The sequence below is a fragment of the Drosophila kikkawai genome, chromosome 2R (assembly GCF_030179895.1).
Source record: "Drosophila kikkawai strain 14028-0561.14 chromosome 2R, DkikHiC1v2, whole genome shotgun sequence".
Taxonomy (NCBI): domain Eukaryota; kingdom Metazoa; phylum Arthropoda; class Insecta; order Diptera; family Drosophilidae; genus Drosophila; species Drosophila kikkawai.
Genome location: NC_091729.1, coordinates 15,444,155 through 15,458,978, shown reverse-complemented (window position 1 = coordinate 15,458,978; position 14,824 = coordinate 15,444,155). Strand labels below are relative to the sequence as shown.

At 37.5% G+C, this 14,824-nt stretch overlaps 6 protein-coding genes and 1 pseudogene across 6 annotated transcripts; 6 read left to right on the top strand and 1 right to left on the bottom strand.

Annotated features, from left to right (window-relative positions):
• The first annotated feature begins 1,222 nt into the window (after window positions 1-1,222).
• On the top strand, window positions 1,223-1,573 carry LOC108082369 (uncharacterized). Its single transcript, XM_017177710.3, has one exon. The coding sequence runs from the start codon at window positions 1,223-1,225 to the stop codon at window positions 1,571-1,573; it is 351 nt and encodes a 116-aa protein (XP_017033199.1).
• A 566-nt stretch (window positions 1,574-2,139) lies between these two features.
• LOC108082368 (uncharacterized) lies at window positions 2,140-2,682 on the top strand. Its single transcript, XM_070284401.1, has 3 exons — window positions 2,140-2,222; window positions 2,280-2,428; window positions 2,567-2,682. The coding sequence occupies exons 1-3, from the start codon at window positions 2,140-2,142 to the stop codon at window positions 2,680-2,682; spliced, it is 348 nt and encodes a 115-aa protein (XP_070140502.1).
• A 1,023-nt stretch (window positions 2,683-3,705) lies between these two features.
• Window positions 3,706-6,505, top strand: LOC108082330 (uncharacterized; annotated as a pseudogene).
• Window positions 6,506-6,911: 406 nt separating this feature from the next.
• LOC108082329 (uncharacterized) lies at window positions 6,912-8,697 on the top strand. Its single transcript, XM_017177660.2, has 4 exons — window positions 6,912-7,052; window positions 7,109-7,316; window positions 7,375-7,561; window positions 7,620-8,697. The coding sequence occupies exons 1-4, from the start codon at window positions 6,912-6,914 to the stop codon at window positions 8,695-8,697; spliced, it is 1,614 nt and encodes a 537-aa protein (XP_017033149.1).
• A 336-nt stretch (window positions 8,698-9,033) lies between these two features.
• LOC108082375 (uncharacterized) lies at window positions 9,034-10,869 on the top strand. The gene is made up of 4 exons (XM_017177716.3): window positions 9,034-9,174; window positions 9,230-9,437; window positions 9,493-9,679; window positions 9,735-10,869. Exons 1-4 carry the CDS (start codon window positions 9,034-9,036, stop codon window positions 10,801-10,803), a joined length of 1,605 nt encoding a protein of 534 aa, XP_017033205.1. The 3' UTR covers window positions 10,804-10,869.
• Window positions 10,870-11,268: 399 nt separating this feature from the next.
• Window positions 11,269-11,910, top strand: LOC108082401 (uncharacterized). The gene is made up of 2 exons (XM_017177745.1): window positions 11,269-11,656; window positions 11,720-11,910. Exons 1-2 carry the CDS (start codon window positions 11,269-11,271, stop codon window positions 11,908-11,910), a joined length of 579 nt encoding a protein of 192 aa, XP_017033234.1.
• Window positions 11,911-13,555: 1,645 nt separating this feature from the next.
• On the bottom strand, window positions 13,556-14,314 carry LOC108082324 (uncharacterized). The gene is made up of 2 exons (XM_017177654.1): window positions 14,074-14,314; window positions 13,556-13,638 (listed from the first exon to the last, which is right to left on the bottom strand). Exons 1-2 carry the CDS (start codon window positions 14,312-14,314, stop codon window positions 13,556-13,558), a joined length of 324 nt encoding a protein of 107 aa, XP_017033143.1.
• Between the last annotated feature and the right edge of the window lie 510 nt (window positions 14,315-14,824).

Sequence of the window (14,824 nt, the reverse complement as noted above, 5' to 3'; positions counted from 1 at the left end):
CTGCTTCAAGTGCTCTCTTCTATAAAAATCGAAACCAAAGCCAATTAACGAAACTGATTTTCAGCCTTGACCAGAAAAAACACTTAACAATGCCGTCGACAGGCATTTAATAAAAGTGCGTTTATGGAATATTTAAGCAAACAAAAAGCAAAACACTCAACTGCAAACAGCCAGCCAAGTGCACATGAGCTGATTGCTTTGGTTTATTTATTTAGACTGATTTTCAATTGGCTTTTGCTGTAGCAGCTGGGTTATAAAAAAAATGAGATGGGATTACGCACTTTGCCAGAGCTTTGTTTTCACTAGTAAGAAGTTTAATTGCCGGTAATTGGCAGCTTGACTGAGCCTGATCATGTTTGGGTCTAAAGTGGTGGGAAATTAAATATTAGTTTATCTAAAAGTGATGAGTTTGTGTAATTTTTAGATAACTAAAAGAATTTGTTATATTAAATTTACTTAAATAACATTTTTAAATGTATTTAAAAATTAATCTATGATTACAGATAAACCTTTTCATTTTTATACAGTTTCTTAAAAGTTTAAAAAATGTTAATTATATTTTTTCATTTATGTATTGCATACTTTTTGACTGTTTTTTTTAGGTAAGTATCTTATACATATAAATAATACCTTGTGTAAAAAATACGTATACTTGATTTTTACATACATGTAAAGCTAAAGAAATCATACATTACGTATACGACCAGTTGAACAGTGTCAGCTTCTGAAACAAAGTTAAAAAGAGGAATATAAATATATAAAATGAAGTGTATAGGTTTCTGAAATTTGAGGAATATAAATATAGTCTAAATATATATTATTATGCAATGAAAAAATATTAACTTTGTTTATTTTCAAAACCAAGGCCACTACTTTTATGTTAAGTTCAGCTTACTTGTATAATATTAAATTATTAATACTACATTATACCTTAATAGTTCTTGTATATACATATGTATATATGTATTCCATATAAACCAACTTATTAATGGTGAAATTTTGTATGTGACATTGGATTATTGACGTTTAATCTGCCAATGCCAAATTAGCAAAAATTCAAAAAAAAAAAAAAGAAACTCTCACTTTATCTCTTTAAAGTTTGCACAGGTGCTAGAACCTTTAGAACTTTTTTCTAAGGTCGAGTCTCCCAAGTCGAGCCGCTATAAAAAGTTCCGGTAGCCGAGGCAAGATATCAGTAAAACCTATTAAACTTCAAAGCAAAATGAAAAACGCTCTCCGTCTGTCAGCACTCCTGGTCATCCTATCCATGGCCTGCGGCTTCTTCTCCAGCAGCAGTTCCAGTAGCTCCACGCCCAGGATCTGCCTCATTCAGGGTTGCAACTGGAACTCCACGGTTAATACCTGTGCCCGCTTTGGCAGCTCGAATCTGTGCAATCGTTTCAGGAACAGCTGCGCCTTGCGTTACGCTAACTGTGTTAGCACCACCGCCTATACCACCACCAGTCTGTCCCAGTGCTCGGGAATCACTGTGGGAAATCGGGGAAGATGCGGATCTACTAGCTCATCATCATCCAGCTCCAACGTTGTACCCATTATTATTCGTCGCGGTTAATTGTTTAATGTTTTGTGATTCAAAATTGTTGAGAACTTAAAAATTGTGTAAAGAATAAAATTACAAATTTTATTAAAAATAAAAATTTTAAATTAAAGTTACATGCTCACTTTAAGTGCCATTTTAACTTTCTCAAATCGAAAAACTATTAGTTAAAAATGTCGAGGACAACCCATTTGAAGTTCAAATAATATTATCTATATAACCTTCAATTAATTATTTGTTTTTTGCTCAATATTTTAAAACAAATATCATTATTGTATCCATTATATTATAGATTTAATCCTTCCCTCCAAAACACTAAGCTATTGCTATTCTCTGTTGATAAAAAATAAATAAAAAAACCTAATGAAAGATATGTACACTCTGCTCAAGGCTAAGCACCCAAAAAAAAATCTAAGGCAAATTATAAATCTTTGTTGGCACAGCTGATGGATCACACAATATACTAGTGTTAAAGTGGAACAATTTGTTTTCCGTTTTTGCAAAACAAATATGAATGTTGTGGTATAAAAGCCATAAAAGGCGTAGAACGAACATCATAAGACACCGCAGTTTGGAAAACGATGAAAGCTCAATTGTTCGCCTGTGTCCTCCTCCTGGTGGCGATCTTCGCCCTGACTGTTTCCCAGAACACGGATGACGACGGGTTCGGCATTCCAGATACTGATTCTCTGATCCGATCTAAAAAAAGTTCTAAACGCAGTTCCAAGTGCCGACGAAATGTCCAGAAGAGCTGCACCTCCTCGACGAAGACTTGCGCGCGCCTGGGAAGGGCCAACATCTGCCAGGCCTTCCATAATGACTGCCAACGCAAGCTGGCCAATTGTGGCAACAACAATATGTCCTCGAAATGTAAGTTGATTATTACCTTTAAGATATAATGTTAAGGAATATTTTCTTGTTTATCATATCAACTTTATGGAATATTCTTTAAACTTTTTATAATATTTTACTTTATGTCTAGTTTAACCCTTTAAACTCCATTTTCAGTCTATCGCAAGGTACACCTCAGCCTCTGCAAGGGTTTAGCTTACGACACGGCACTTCCCTGTGGCAGTGGTGGAAAGACCAATTCGAATGGAACTACAAAAATAATTAATTTCTAATAGGGGAAAATATAAAACTTATATGAGAAAAATCACAAGAGATATGACACTAAAAAGAAAAATACTTTAAAGAATCTAGGTTTTTCATGTTATTACTTCTTTAAGAATAAAAAAGCTAAATTAAATTGCATTGTTACTTTATTTAAAAATTTAAGGAAATTAGCAAAATTTTAATATTTATCATTCAATACAAATATTTTAAAACCTTTTATTAGGCACAAGTAAATGTATAAAAGTACCCATTTAAAAAGCTGCTTTATATTATTTATTAATTAAATATACTTCCTTAAATTTTATAATTAATTTATAATAATATTAATCACTAAATAATACTTGAATTTATTATCCAACAGCAACCTAACTTTAATTACCGAGCAAAACCTTGCGTAAAGTGGCGCACGACTTTTGTGTGTCCACAAACACAGCTGCTAAATAAACAAAATAAAAAAAAGGTTTATGAAGTTTAGGTAGCTTTTAAAATATAAAATTAATAGTGGGTGATTAGAAGGGTTTTCGCTGAGATTAAATAACTGTTACAAGCAATAAAAAGCTCATATGCATACCTTTTTTATTGTATTAAATGAAGCTCCACAAGTACATAAGTATTCTCTGCTAGTTAGAAGACTTGCTCCCTAGAGTAATAGTGCTTAAAGCAATAATAAACTATATAAATAGTCTTAAAGTGAAAAGAAATAAGATGCTATCTTATCTAATGGTAACTCAGGGAGAACCAAAACACTTTTATAATCTTAATAATAAAAAAAAATCGTGTTGCTAACAACGCGAGGATGATGCTTATTTTGGTTTTAAAGTCTTAAATTCTTAGATTTATTTTCCTTATTTTGTGTATCTTATCATAATAATAAGACACATTTCTGGCAACGGTCTCAGTTGATAACTCAATGCACACCTGAAAATTGAGGATATCCTAATCTCATCTCCTAATCCTGAGTGATTATTCAAAGTCAAGCTTTCTCCGCTATATAAAAATACTGCATTTAGGAAAAGGCACCTGATATCTCGATGGCGCAAACTCACGTAACGTACAGTGAGGCGGAACGCATCTGGAGCTGACCTCCACAAAGCTCCTTTTACAATGATGATGCTTCTTTGGGGGCCATCATATTCCATTCCATGAAAAACTGGCCCAAGAACATATGTCAAGTGAGGTAAAGGAGACATAAAAGAGTAAGTGTTTAACTCATTAATTTCATTTCAGATATGGGATGACGACGGGCTGGTAGTGACCTTTGAACAGGAACTCACCTGGGCCATTCGGATTGCTCAATTCTTCAGGAAACGAGGCCTAAACCATAAGGATATCATAGGGATAGCAGTACGACACTCAAAATTCTTGTACCCTTTGCGATTGGCTTATTTCCATTCCACTCCCCACATTCAGTGTTGGACGAAGGTAAGTACTCCCTCGTTCCTATTCAATTCGGTACAAAGTATCATTAATACTGATTCTGATTCCAGCAACTATAACGCAAATGTTCTCAATAACCAAGCCAAACCTGATATTTTGCGATGGCAATGTCTATGAGAAAATACAGGCAGCAACGATCGAATGGCAACCAGAAATCTATACTCTCACGGACCACCTTGAGGGAGCGCCAAGCATAGAAAGTATCCTAAAACCTACCACGACCGAAATGTCTTACCTATAAATATTAAAAAATCTAAGCTTAAAATCACAAGCTAATTACGAATCCTTCTAGGCCAGAGCCTCTCGTCGAGGGCAGCGAACAAACCGTGGCATTGCTCTGCTCCTCCGGAACCACTGGACTGCCAAAGGTGGTGTGCATTTCGAACCGAATGTTAATGAAACCCCTGAGTTCATCTATCAATAGCGAAACTATTGTACTCTTTCCGACCGCCCTGGACTGGCTCTCGGGGGTGGCAATGCTTGTGCTCAACACAGTGCTAGGTTACACTCGCATTCTGAGCAGAAATCAGTTAACTCCGGAATATATTGTGCATCTTGTGAGGAAGTACAAAGTAGAGTTCATATGCCAGCCGCCATGTCCTTTATCTGCTCTGGTTAATTGTCCAGAGGCCACGAAGGAGTCCTTGTCCTCTCTACGCATTTTTTTGTACGGTGCACTATGGTCCAGAATCCGTTTTTTTTGGCATAAAGTAGAAAAATGGAGCTACAGGGTTTAAACTTCGCAGATTTTATTGTTGTGGCATTAACAACTTGTGTACAAAAAATTGGGCCAGTACGACCACGCCCACTCTTGCCGCCCTTGCAAACTGATTGATATTTAATTTATAATTTTTATATATGTACATAATTACCATTTATTATATACATAATTAACGCATATATAATGAAAAAGTGGTTAAAAAAAAGAGAGATATTTTTCCGAATTTATAATTAGAATTATTGGAAGAAATTAACCGTTCAAGAACGTATTTACATTTGGGAAGATATTTATGAATATCACTATAAAAATTACTGCATTTTTAATCTATTTCCTTCATTTTCTTGGATTTCACAGTGTCTTTATTAATTTTGGTGCATAGTCACTTCGATACAGATAGAATTTTTCGATTGTTGCTGCTCCATAATTTAAAAAGTTCGCTGTGTATATTACCAAAATATTAGAAAAGGGGGACGAACGGGGATGAGTTTTTTGTTTGTGGGTAAAGACAACATCCAGGAGTACAATCTGGACCAATTAGTTGCTGTCAGCATGGAGAAGCTTATTAGTTATACTCCACGAAACATGGAGAACGCATGATAGTTTTCTAAAAACATACACATAAATTTGACATTACACAACACTAAATACGTAGAACTACACAAAAAATTACAATATACATTAAATAGTGCATACCTTGAAGATTATTTTCCATATTTTAGTTGATTTTTTTGAACCAAAATAACACGTCTGACACAACATAAAGTAACTAAATATTTTGGCGCGAATTTCTATTCGGAAATGAGCTGATCGCAATCGCATTTTTAAAAGCTCTCAATAGGCTTTGGTGGCACATTTAAAGCTTTTAGTTAACATTTTTATAACGTATGATGAATTTACTTTAAGATTAAAATAAGAAAACAACGATATATTAACATAAAAAAATCGACTTTATGCCAAAAAAAACGGATTCTGGACCATAGTGCGGTGGAGGAATTATTTCACAGACCACGCTACAACGATGCCAGGAACTCTGTGTGAATGCGACAATGATAAATTCATATGGCACTTCTGAGTCCGGATTCTTAACAGAAAGCATTGGCCTTGAAATAGCTAACTCTTTGGGAGGACCAACTTCGGGTGTCAGGATTCGCATTGTAGGCGAGAATGGTGAAAATCTAACGTACAACCAATTGGGTGAGATATGTGTCCACAATGGTATGACTTGGAAGGGATACTACAAGAACCCCGAAGCATCACAGCAGGCTCAGGACTCCGAGGGCTGGATCCACAGCGGGGATCTGGGCTACATTAATGAACAGAATTGCCTAATCATAGTCGACCGCTGCAAGGACATCCTCAAGTACCAGCACTTTCACTACTGGCCGGGTGAGATAGAAGGCGTTATTATGAAGCTCCCTCAAGTGCAGGATGTGTGCGTAGTAGGCGTCCGCAACGAAGTGGATTACGATGCTGCAGGAGCCCTGGTTGTCCTGAAAAAGGGATCAACCATTAGTGCTTCCGAGATAGTGGAACATGTGGCTATAAACTTACCTGCAATGCACAAGCAACTCCATGCAGGAGTACAGTTTACCAACGAATTGCCTGCAAATGCCAATGGAAAAGTTGTGCGCAAGGCAGCTCTCCAGATTTTTAATACCTTAAAAGCTGAATGAAATCCTCGAGAGCACCTTCTAATGTGGTATATTCTTCATGAGAGAATCGGAGTCAAGATAATAACAATAACAAGTCAGATAAAATGTGAGTGGTAAATTATAAATATACACATTTCTAACGAAAAATATAATATATCAATAAAAATGGCACTATAATTTTATACTCTCTTAATTTTGGGTAGTAACTTTTCCTATATAATCACTAAAATTATGTCAAAAGCTTAAGATAAAAGACTAGTGATATGGAGCATAAGGCTTTTGTTATATTCTTGATAAGAAAAGATGGTTACAATTAAAGCTTTATGGCACCCCAAGTGGCCTTCTCTTCCTCAAGAAAATATCTTATTTTCGTCAGTTGATAAACTTCCCCTAAGAAGACCAGTCGCTTCATCCAATAGAAAAAAAAATGGCACAAACTCCCGTGAGTTTTGACGAAAAGGAAAAGATTTGGAGTGGCCCTCATAGGAAGACAATGTCAAAGGATGAGACTTCTCTAGGTGAAATTATTTTCCAGAACATGAGAGCTTCGCCGAATAACATTTGTCAGGTGAGTAAAGGGGTTGGGAGTTGAACCTATTTGATATCTTAGAGATATACCTTTAGATATGCGACGTAGACGGTGTGAGTGTTACATTCGATCAAGCTCTAACCTGGGCCATACGAATGGCCCAGTTCTTCAAGAAGAAAGGTCTTGGACATAATGATGTGATTGGTATTCTGGCCGAAAACTCCACACTCTTGATGCCCCTAGGAGTAGCCTGCCTAATGAATGGAACTCCTTTTCACACAGTCAATCCAATGTGGAACGAGGGTTTGTAACAGCCAACACTTGGAGGCTTCCTTGATACACTTACTCCCTTAAATTGCAGCCCTTATCTGCCACATATTGTCCCTTACAAAGCCATTGTTAATATTCTGCGATGGAAATGCATACGAGAAAATATATAAGGCAACAATCGAGTGGCAGCCAGAGATCTATATACTAAGAGATCATGTGGAGGGAGTGCCGAGCATTAAAACTCTCTTGGATCCTACAACGTCGGAAGGGTCTTACCAGTAAGTAAATTTATAATGATCAATGATCTTCACGCTAACAAAAATAAGACCCTTTTAGGCCGGAGCCCTTGAGGGAAGGAGGCGATCAAACCGTGGCCATGCTGTGCTCCTCGGGCACAACTGCCCTCCCCAAGGCTGTCTGCATCTCCAACAGTCGGCTTATGCCTTTACAAGGTGTGAGCAGCGGCTCAGTTATCTTCACTTGGGGCACTCTCAGCTGGATCTCTGGTCTTTGGGGGCTTGTCAATAGCACAGCACTGAACTGCACCCGCATCATCAGCCGGAAGCCCTTCTCCGCCGAATATCTGGTGCATCTCGTTGAAAATTACAAGATCAATGTAATCGGTCTACCTCCCAGTCATGTCTATGATCTGGTCAATTGTCCCATGGCCACGTCAAGGTCTTTAGGCTCCATTCGCCTTTTAATCTGCGGTGGAGGAGTGGCATCCACGGCCATTCTTCAAAGGTGCCAGAAGCTCTGTGAAAATGGAACTGTTAGCAATACGTATGCGATGAGTGAGACGGGGACCATATGCAGGGCCGGAGGACTGACCCATGGAGGCACGGTAGGCCGGCCCGTTCCAGGTTATAGAATACGCATTGTGGACGAGCAGGGTGTGAGCCAGGGACACAATCAGATTGGAGAGATATATGTGCATTCGGGCCTGGGCTGGAAAGGATACTATGGAAATTCCGAGGAGTCACGCCGTATGCAGGACCCCGATGGCTGGTTCCACACCGGCGATCTCGGATACTTTGACGAGCAAAACTTTCTCTTTGTGGTGGATCGCAAGAAGGAGATCCTCAAGTACCAACAACGTCCTTACTGGCCAGCGGAGATCGAAAAGGTTATATTGGAGCTCCCGCAGGTTGAGAACGTGTGCGTTGTGGGTATCTTCGACGAGGAGGTGGGTGACAAGGCCGGTGCCCTTGTGGTCAGGAGCAACGAAACCAACATAAGTGCCAAGGAGATTGTGAATCATGTGGCTAAGCGATTACCTGAGCTGCGAAGGCAGCTCCATGCTGGGGTGAAATTCACCAACAAACTACCCCTCAATGCAAATGGAAAAATTATGCGAAAGGAGGCGCGTGATTTATTTAACGCACTTGGAGATTTGTCTAATGATAAATTTTAACATGATCACAAACTAAAATAAACCAATTGTCTTAAATAAATGTACTTTTTTTCTTCTTTTGACTATTAATTCAATTTAATTTATTGATTAGTAACTATGAACCTAAGAATAAACCTTACCTATAAGTAGATATATACAAAGCTATTAAAAAAAAGACGTCAAATAGTCAACTTGTCAACAGACTTGTGATAAAGATAGAAAGTTAAAGTGCTAATCGAATTTTATCAGAATTTGCCACATCTTATCAAATCAATTTAGGTTAGCTGATATAGCTGTTTACCACCGATAGGGTCCTATATAAATAGCCGCTTTTTGTGCAGACCTCTCATATCACTAATGGAACAACCTCAGGTAACATACAACGAGGAGGAACGGATCTGGAGCGGACCTCTACGAAGCTCCATTTACAAGGATGATGCTGCCTTGGGTGCCGTCATATTCCAGTCCATGAAGAATTGGCCCAAGAACATATGTCAGGTGAGGTAAATGAGGCATAGAAGAGTAATTATTTGACTTACCAATTCCATTTTAGATATGGGATGATGATGGCGTGGTAGTGACCTTTGAACAGGCACTCACCTGGGCCATTCGGATTGCACAATTCTTTAAGACCCGAGGCCTAACCCACAAGGATATCATAGGGATAGCAGCTGGCAACTCAAAGTATTTGCTGTCCTTGGGAGTGGCTTGCCTGATGAATGGAACTCCCTTCCATGCACCCCATTCAGTTCTGGATGAAGGTCTATAACGTTGATTATATAAAACATGATTCCAGGTATTAATATTTGATTTCAGCAACCCTTAAGTACGTGCTCTCAATAACCAAGCCGAAACTAATATTTTGCGATGGAAACAATTACGAGAAAGTGCATGCAGCAACCATTGAATGGCAACCGGAAATCTATACTCTCACGGACCACCTTGAGGGAGTGCCGATCATTGAGAGTCTCCTAGAACCTACCACCACCGAAATGTCTTACCTGTAAATATAAAAAAATCTAAGCTTAAAATCACAAGCTAATTACGAATCCTTCTAGGCCAGAGCCTCTCGTCGAGGGCAGCGACCAAACCGTGGCATTGCTTTGCTCCTCCGGAACCACTGGACTGCCAAAAGTGGTGTGCATTCCAAATCGAAGGCTGTTGCAGTTCGCACCTTCGCCAATAAACAGCGAATCGATTATACTTCAATCGACCGCCCTGGACTGGATAGGGGGAGTTGTTATGTTTACGTTCAACACCATTCACGGTTGTACCCGCATTTTGAGCAGAAATCCGTTTACCTCCGAGTATATTGTGCACCTGGTGAGCAAGTACCAAGTTGATATAATGTCCATTGCCCCTTGTCCTTTTACCTCTCTCGTGAATTGTCCCGAAGCGACTTCAGAGTCCTTATCTTCTTTACGTATTTTAATTTACGGTGGTGGAGCTATTGCCCTGACTACATTGCAAAAAGGCCAGAAACTTCTTAAAAATCCGATTATGGCCAATTCATATTCAACCACTGAGATTGGAAACGTAGCGATTAGCTATAGACTTGAAAAAGGAAACCCTGTGGGCAGACCAGTGCCGGGTGTCAGGATTCGGATTGTGGGCGAGAACGGAGAAAACCTCGAGCACAACCAAGTGGGTGAGATATGTGTCCACAATGGGTTGACTTGGCAGGGATACTTCGGAAATCCCGAGGCTACACGACAGATGCAGGACCCCGATGGCTGGTTCCACACCGGAGACATGGGATACTTCAACGAAGAGAACTTCCTGTGTATGGTAGACCGCTGCAAGGACATCCTCAAGTACGAAGCTATGCATTACTGGCCAGGTGAGATCGAAGCTGTGATATTGGAGCTACCACAAGTGCAGGATGTGTGCGTGGTAGGCATACGCAATGAGCTCGAGAACGATGAAGCCGGTGCCTTGGTTGTCCTGAAGACAGGATCTAGCTTAAGTGCCAAGGAGATTGTGGACCATGTGGCTAAGGCCTTGCCTGCAGTGTACAAGCAGCTCCATGCCGGAGTTCAGTTTACCAACGAGCTGCCTGCAAATCCCAATGGAAAAGTTGTGCGTAGAGCTGCTCTCGATATCTTTAAAGCCTTGAAAGCTGCTTGAAATTTCCAAAAACCCATCTAAATTATGTTAATACAAAAACCCAACAAATAAAGAAATGTTTAAACTTTTTAAGCATTATTTTTTCAAAGAAAAGCTCCTTATATATTCCTCACAACCCGTGGACATTTAAAATCAAGCCTAAAAGTATAAGCTAAAAATTCAAAACTCCCTCAGATTATGTATTTAAATTTATTAATATTTATAGTCTTCACGTGACGTAAAACTAAACATCTTTTATACTGCGTTATTAGATGAATTCTGAAGTATTTACACAATTGGGCAGAGAGTCCAAAGCCAACAAAGACTTTAGAGCTAAAATTATAATTTAAATATGTTTCTTTGTACATAAGAATGAAGGAAGGAATCCGATGGTAAACATCTTTCAAGGCCACCCTTAGATATTCAACTTTTCGGGAAGCTATAAAACCAGTAGAACTTTATTATAAGTGAGAGTTAGACATCGAAATGCGCTTGACATTGGCTATTCTGGTGATGATCGTTCTGATCGCGGTGGCCACCGATGCCCAAAGGAGTCAGAGGAAAACCAATGCTAGGACCTTGGCGACTGGGACATCACGTAGGTCAAGGGCCGGAACGACTCGTACTAGGGCACGGGCGGGAACCGTAAGAGGGAGATCGGTTAATGGACGCAACTCTCGACGGGTGATCGTCGTCAATACCGGAAGTAGCTCCACCAGCAGCAGCAGCTCCTCCAGGCCTTCTTCTCGCTGCAGTACAACCAGCTGTTCTTCCAACGGAAATGTCTGCGGCAGGTGGGCCAATACCCGCAGGTGTCGACGTTTTAGGAACGACTGCCGTCTGGAGGCAACAAACTGCAACACGAGTGTGTCTAGTGAGTATATTATTATATAATCTGTAATCTATATAATTAATACATTTCTTTTAATTTTTACAGGCTGGAATGTAGTCAACATTGGCAATTGTTCGAGCATTGCTGTAAACACTACTGGCACCTGTGTCAGTACCTTCTCAACATCCTCCTCTTCATCTTCCACGAGCTCCACGCTGTCCAACATACTTTCCTCCATATTGGGTTCATCATCTTCTTCTTCGAATATTACGCCCATTATCATACGCAGAGGCTGAGTCCGAAAAAATATCAATTGAAAATAAATAAACAATGAAAAACCACAAGAAAGAAAGCTAACTTTTGGAAGTCGAAGTTGGTATACACTTAAGGGACTGAATTTCTATCATAAAAATCATGAAATTTAATTCGAAAAGGTTTTCTTTGCTAATTTTTATTAGGTTAAAAAATCTCCTTTAATGAGTCAAAGGCAAACATTTGACTACAAAATTTAATACCCTGTATAAATTAACATATTTTTTATATACCATCATAATTTGTTTATTAGATTCTTTCTAACAGTACTAGAGATTTATATATACCTTTAAAACAAATGAACAGATTATTGAACTACCGATTATGTACACCCTTCAAACAAATGTTCTTAAGCTGATATTTAATATTTGTTTTTACTAAATAAGCAACCCAAATATTGAACCTAAAGTTGTGAAATTATTAGCTCAATGTCAAGATCTTAGACAAACAGTATAACAATGTATAATATAAACTTCATATTTAGTTTCTACAGTAAATATAAAGAAAATAATTAAATGATTTCAATAAAAATATTTAATTAGACTTTATAAATATTTTAAGTCAATATTTTTTAAAAGATTCTTAAAGGTTTGATAATATGTTAAATACTTGATTTGCGGATACTAATTTATTTTACTCATAAATTTCCATAACACTTTCTTTAAATTTGTCTTAAAATTCGTTTATTAAAACCATTTTTCATGTAGTTTAAGTTTGATTTCCTTTAACTTTGTCTTCTTTTATAAAAACCCATTTTTCATGTAGTTGTAGTCTGATTTCCCTTAACTTTACATATCAGCACCGCATTCTCTTTAGCAACAAAAGCGCTCATTTGTAACCCCAAAAGAGACCGAAACCGGGAGCGAAGAGATTTATGCTTAAATTATGCAAATAATTTGAACTTTCACTGCCAAAATGTTTCGTAATGACCTATATTTCAGTCATACAAACATTTATTTATGTGTGTTTGTATGTGTGCGTTCGCTGTGCCATTCTAATTGCATCCGCAGGCGTTTCGCCATTCACATCCGCTCTATACAAAAGCAAACAAAAAAAGAAAATGGGAACGAAGAGAAAGTAGCAAAAATGGCGAAAAATTGCAAACTAAAAAGCGAAGCTCCATAAATTTACATTGTCCGCGTGTCTCTCTATGTGTGTATGCTGTGTGTTGTGTGTGGCCATAACCATAATTCCCCCCCTCGTTTTTCCCTTCTCACAAAGTACTGCGATTTATGCGAATGCAATTAAAAAGAGCGGGAAAAAAAGGTTGTGGGGAAAATGTTTAAAGCATACATCATAGCGATATGAAGCGAGGGAAAAACCATAAAACGCTAAACGAGTTGAAACGGCAGCTAAAACCGCGCTTTAATGAATCATTTCCAGATAAAACATAGTTCCGCTTCCTGTCAATTTGACAAAAGCATTTATTAGATGAAAGATTTAAGTTGTAAAATATAAAATATATACGATTGGAATTGGTTATAAACTGTCGATAAAAGTGATTGACATTTCTTATGATAATCTTGTGTAAATACTGTTTTTCATTATAAAATGTTTAATCAATAAATACATAAACGTTATAAAGTTATAAAACTGATAGAAAATGCAAATAACTTAAGATGAGTTTGCCTAAGTGCATATTCCAGTTGAACCAATTGCAATATTATTCGTAACGCATGTAGATACATCAACGGGTTCCCCCTGGCCAAAAACTGTAAATAAAGTATATGATTGTTTAGTATTGAAATTAAACAATTAAACAATAAGGGGTTAACTTATAAGGAACAAGCTAGAATGCTTAAAAATGTTCTATACCTCATTGCGTAAAGCGATTCATTGAATTTATCAGTTAAAAATCGATTATTATCGATAATTATTTAAAAGGTGTTAAATCTCATGATTATTAAATCTAGTAGAAGTAAAAGAATAGAAAATAAATAGAAAATATTTACAGTTTAAAGGCCACAAAAATACATAAAATTAATGCATTTCTCTTGTATATCTAAAACAGAATATTTTATAAAAAATATCGATATCTTAAAAACTTGCTATTTTATCGAAATATTGATCTTTCTTCTAAGCATATTCCTTGTTTCCTTTTATTTATTATTAATTAGTGAATAAATAAGCAAAGTAATAATATCTACCTGTCACTCCTTTGCAGTTATCGAGAAGATACTGGCAATCATTCCAATAGTACTTGCACATATATGTGGGAGTTGCATCTATCTGCAACCGGAGGCATCTAGGAGTGCTTTTGGAGCAGGATCTCTTGGAATTCCACAGGCAAAAGAAACCATTGCCATTACTCAGGAGCAACCGAGCCTCCAGTTGCGAGGTCAAAACCACAATCAGGACAAAGGATATAATCAGAGACGCGAACTTCATAGCTTCACTTGATTTTCGATACTTTCAGTTTGAGGTTTTCGTTGGTAACTGCCTTCGATCCAATTGGACCTCTCGATTTTATAGTAATTACCTTTTATGGACCGTCTCTTTGTCAGCGGTAAATATTTGAGACAAATGAAAGTGAAATTCGAGAACGTTAAATGCGACCAAAAACGATTTAGGCTGGCCTTTGGCTTGTGTTTGCCAAAATCTGGCGTTGGAAAAAGCCAAAGTAAATATTTGCTTGGCTCAAATAGAAGGTGAACACAGTGCTTAGTTAATACACTTTTGAATAAATTAATGTCTACCGATTGCTGATGGTTTGTTGGGTAAGGTTTTAGACGGTGTAATATGTATGTGGTTGCATTTGGTTTACTTTCACTATTTATTTGAATATATTTGAATATTTTCAAATTAAAAATTATTAAATAAAATATTACTAAAATTTATCTCAAGATATATTAACATTTAATAGTTTTAGTTAGCTTTATTATTATATTAATCTTATAA

Excerpts from the sequence above, each read along its gene's own strand:
- LOC108082369 (XM_017177710.3), top strand. The coding sequence starts at position 1,223 with ATGAAAAACGCTCTCCGTCTGTCAGCACTCCTGGTCATCCTATCCATG.
- LOC108082368 (XM_070284401.1), top strand. The coding sequence starts at position 2,140 with ATGAAAGCTCAATTGTTCGCCTGTGTCCTCCTCCTGGTGGCGATCTTC. Across the intron at positions 2,223-2,279 it reads CAGAACACGGATGACGACGG|TTCCAAGTGCCGACGAAATG; the intron begins GTTCGGCATTCC and ends TTCTAAACGCAG. Across the intron at positions 2,429-2,566 it reads CAACAATATGTCCTCGAAAT|TCTATCGCAAGGTACACCTC; the intron begins GTAAGTTGATTA and ends CTCCATTTTCAG.
- LOC108082329 (XM_017177660.2), top strand. The coding sequence starts at position 6,912 with ATGGCACAAACTCCCGTGAGTTTTGACGAAAAGGAAAAGATTTGGAGT. Across the intron at positions 7,053-7,108 it reads CGCCGAATAACATTTGTCAG|ATATGCGACGTAGACGGTGT; the intron begins GTGAGTAAAGGG and ends ATATACCTTTAG. Across the intron at positions 7,317-7,374 it reads CAATCCAATGTGGAACGAGG|CCCTTATCTGCCACATATTG; the intron begins GTTTGTAACAGC and ends CTTAAATTGCAG.
- LOC108082375 (XM_017177716.3), top strand. The coding sequence starts at position 9,034 with ATGGAACAACCTCAGGTAACATACAACGAGGAGGAACGGATCTGGAGC. Across the intron at positions 9,175-9,229 it reads GGCCCAAGAACATATGTCAG|ATATGGGATGATGATGGCGT; the intron begins GTGAGGTAAATG and ends ATTCCATTTTAG. Across the intron at positions 9,438-9,492 it reads CCATTCAGTTCTGGATGAAG|CAACCCTTAAGTACGTGCTC; the intron begins GTCTATAACGTT and ends ATTTGATTTCAG.
- LOC108082401 (XM_017177745.1), top strand. The coding sequence starts at position 11,269 with ATGCGCTTGACATTGGCTATTCTGGTGATGATCGTTCTGATCGCGGTG. Across the intron at positions 11,657-11,719 it reads CTGCAACACGAGTGTGTCTA|GCTGGAATGTAGTCAACATT; the intron begins GTGAGTATATTA and ends TAATTTTTACAG.
- LOC108082324 (XM_017177654.1), bottom strand. The coding sequence starts at position 14,314 with ATGAAGTTCGCGTCTCTGATTATATCCTTTGTCCTGATTGTGGTTTTG. Across the intron at positions 13,639-14,073 it reads TAACTGCAAAGGAGTGACAG|TTTTTGGCCAGGGGGAACCC; the intron begins GTAGATATTATT and ends CTTTATTTACAG.